Genomic DNA, 3077 nt, shown 5'->3' with positions numbered 1-3077 from the left:
AGGGTTCCCAAGAGCAAAGGAGCAACAGTTTGGATGCTGCGCGGGGCAGGCTGAACAGCCTGTGTCCTCACAAGGGCCTTGGCCTGAACCTCAGACCACGTGTGGGCCCACCAGCGCAGTGGGTGCCCTTACCTGGCAGCAAGACCGACCGACCGCTGTGGAGAGGGCGCATGTGGTTTGATGCCTACCCAGGAGGACCTATTTTTTATTTACAGTTGCTTTACTTTCAAAAAAAAGGGAAAGACACAGCTGTCTACTTCATTTAGAGAAAGACATAGTTACACTCCTTCACTGGAGTGCCTTGTCAGAAGGGCAGGCTTCGCTCTGGAAAGCCCATCTGAGACAGCCGCCTCAGCCACCAGAAGGCACTGGCGGGAGGCTCAGTCCTGCAGCTTGCGCTCACACCTCTTCTCCAGCTCGGCCATCTCCTTCAGGACCAGGGCCACAGCAAACCGCAGCTCCTGGAATTTGGCCGTGGGAACCTCAAAGTGGAGGGCAGACCCATCCGAGAGCTTCAGGTGCATCAGGACACTGGGCTGCAGGGAGCGGGCCAGGGCGCTGGTGGAGATGGCCACGTCCACCCTCCACCGAAAGTCAGCGACGTGGGGCAGCCGGGCCCCCTGCTGCCTGGCCACAGAGTCAAGGAGAGGCCGCTGGCTACCAAACACCACACTGGCCAAGTCCACAACCAGGTCTTGGGGGATGCAAAGCTCCTGGAGCTGGTTCTTGAAGGTGTCGGGCTTCAGGCTGGCTGGGGGCAGCCGGAGGGCCTGCTGGAGCAAGGTGTGTGTGCCAGCTATCAGGGCACCCAGCTGCTCCTCAGGCAGGTCAGCGCCAGCCCTGAGGTGCCGCACAGCCTCCCGGCAGTCTTCTCCCTGCAGGCTGCTGACCACCAGCTTCAGCAATTTTCTGAACGTAGCCCTGTCCAAGTCCCCCAGGAGCCGGGGCATTGCTGCCACCTCTGGGGGCAATTGGGCCCCCAGGAAACTCACGCAGTCACTGTGACTGTCACCAGGGCGATGCAGGTGTGCAGCGGCAGGACCCACAGCAGACATCGATGCTTCCTGCTCTTTGACAGGCAGCCTAGTAGGTCTCAGCCGAGCCGGCCTGGAAGGGGTGCGAGAAAAGCCCAGTGACCCCCACACCCTTTGGGCCAGTGAATGAGGACTGACAGGGTCTCCACCTCCCAGATGCTGATGGTATGAACCACTGAGGACAGTCAGTGTGACCGGAGGTGCCCTGGAAACACGTGGCAGAAGGCCCTCTCTAGTCCCTGAAAGAGGGGAGGCAGAAAGCAGCTGAAAATGGAAATGAGGTGAGGATAAGAAAAGGAAGAGAACCAGGAAAAGGAGAGCACACATTAGTTCTTCAAATAAACATCGGATTAAAGAATGAAAGAAGCGAGGTCCAGAGAGCGCAAGGACACAACAGCCACTGTCACTGCCGATTGAAGCCATTCATCTACTCTGCCTCCGCGCCTCGCGCGGCTCTGCCACCAACAAAGAAATCAGGCGCAAACAATCACTCAGGTCGAGGATCAGAACTCAGGCTCGTTCACTCAGAAGTCCCTTCGGTTTTCGCACAGCACTGGGGGACCAGATGGCGCCTCTCAGGCAGAAGGGGCTAAGGCGCACGCGGCAGCAGAGGTGGGGGCAGTATCTGAGAGGTTACCTGAAGGCCGGCAAGACGCCCCACCCCTCGTCCTGCAGGAGCACCCCGCGCACCGCAGCCGCACCGAGTGCCGAGCAGAGCCGTCCTCAGTAAGGCGGCCCGGGGGAAAGGGGGGCTCTCCAGGCTCCCTCGCACCCCACTCTCCCGGGAAGGCCGAGCGCCCCTCACCCTGGCCGTCAGCGACAAGCCACTGCCTGAACTCCGGGTTTTCCTTCAGGGCCTGGTCTGTGCCGGGACAACCTTCCACTGCCCCGCCGCCGGCCGCTCGGGCTCCACTCCCGGGAGGCCAGTGCACTGCCTCCAGGTTCGGAGGAAGGAACCCCCGAGGCGGCCTCCAAGCTTCGCCGGAGCCACCGCCCCACCAGCGGTCAGCGACCTTCGGCCCCGCCCCGAACTGCCGTATCGGCTTCCTGCCTCCCGGGCGCTCGCCGTTCCGCGGGCAGAGCAGCCCTCTCCCACCCCGCAGCCCGCTCCCCGCGCCGCCTCCGCACCTTACGCCCGATCCCGAGCCCGGTGCAGCACCGCGAATAGCCAGAAGCAGGGCCTGGTTCCCGGAACAGACTGGGAGGCGACGCTCGCCACGCCCTACCCCTCTCCACGGGCCGCTCTAGGGCTGCTGGAGGACTGTTCTTGGTGCTCCGCGGTCGGAGGGGCGAGGCCCAGGCGCCGCGTCCGCGGGAAGCTCTGCGGTTTCCGCGGCCAGCTCTGAGGTTTCCGCGGCCGGCTGTGGACCGAAGAGACGCTGTCGGCTCTGGGGTGTGGGGGCGCGGGAGGGGGTGAGTGTAGACTCTGGGTCGCGAGGCTCGCCTGCACAAAATGTGAGCGAGCTTCGCCTCTCAGTTGTTCTCTTTGAATGACGGAGTGTGCATTTATCTCCATGGAGTGATATTTTAGAAGTCAATGAGGGACGTTCCTTGGCGTTCTGGTGGTTGGACCTCGGCGCTTTCACTGCCTCGGCTCAGGTTCAAGACTCTGCAAGCCGCGGGGTGGGGCCCCCCAAAAGTCAATGAAAACAAGGCAGACAAGTCCGCAAAATGAGCAAGGGGGTTGAATAGACATCTTAGAGAAGAACAATATAAAATGCTGATGAGCACCTGAAGAGATGTTGGGCTTTGCTGGCCATTAAGGAAATGCAAGTGGAAGCCACACAGAGTTGCCATTTCATACCATCAGTGTGGATACAGTCAGACAAATTATGTGTTGAATGTGCCCCACCCCTCAACTCTTATGTAGAAACCCAGTGTGACCCTATTTGGAAATTGAACCTTTTGGGAAGTATTTAGGTTAGGATGGGATTAGTGTCCTGCAGACTTAAAAAAAAAAAATTACACAATGTGAGAGTTGTGAGTTAAATTTTATTAGGGGCAAAATGAGGAGTACAGCCTGGGAGACAGCATCTCAGATAG

General features: G+C 59.7%; 1 protein-coding gene across 2 annotated transcripts; it reads right to left on the bottom strand.

Annotated features, from left to right (window-relative positions):
• Nucleotides 1–176: 176 nt before the first annotated feature.
• COMMD5 (COMM domain containing 5) lies at nt 177–2281 on the bottom strand. 2 transcript variants are annotated; one of them, XM_043484443.1, is made up of 2 exons: nt 2163–2281; nt 177–1107 (listed from the first exon to the last, which is right to left on the bottom strand). In XM_043484443.1, exon 2 carries the CDS (start codon nt 1053–1055, stop codon nt 381–383), a length of 675 nt encoding a protein of 224 aa, XP_043340378.1. In that variant the 5' UTR covers nt 1056–1107; nt 2163–2281; the 3' UTR covers nt 177–380. The 2 variants fall into 2 exon arrangements, with proteins under 2 accessions (XP_043340378.1, XP_043340379.1); XM_043484444.1 differs by lacking the exon at nt 2163–2281 and adding an exon at nt 1840–1976.
• Between the last annotated feature and the right edge of the window lie 796 nt (nt 2282–3077).

Source organism: Cervus canadensis, chromosome 12, assembly GCF_019320065.1.
Source record: "Cervus canadensis isolate Bull #8, Minnesota chromosome 12, ASM1932006v1, whole genome shotgun sequence".
Classification (NCBI taxonomy): domain Eukaryota; kingdom Metazoa; phylum Chordata; class Mammalia; order Artiodactyla; family Cervidae; genus Cervus; species Cervus canadensis.
Note: the sequence above shows the minus strand (reverse complement) of the source record. Positions and strands in the feature narration are given on the sequence as shown.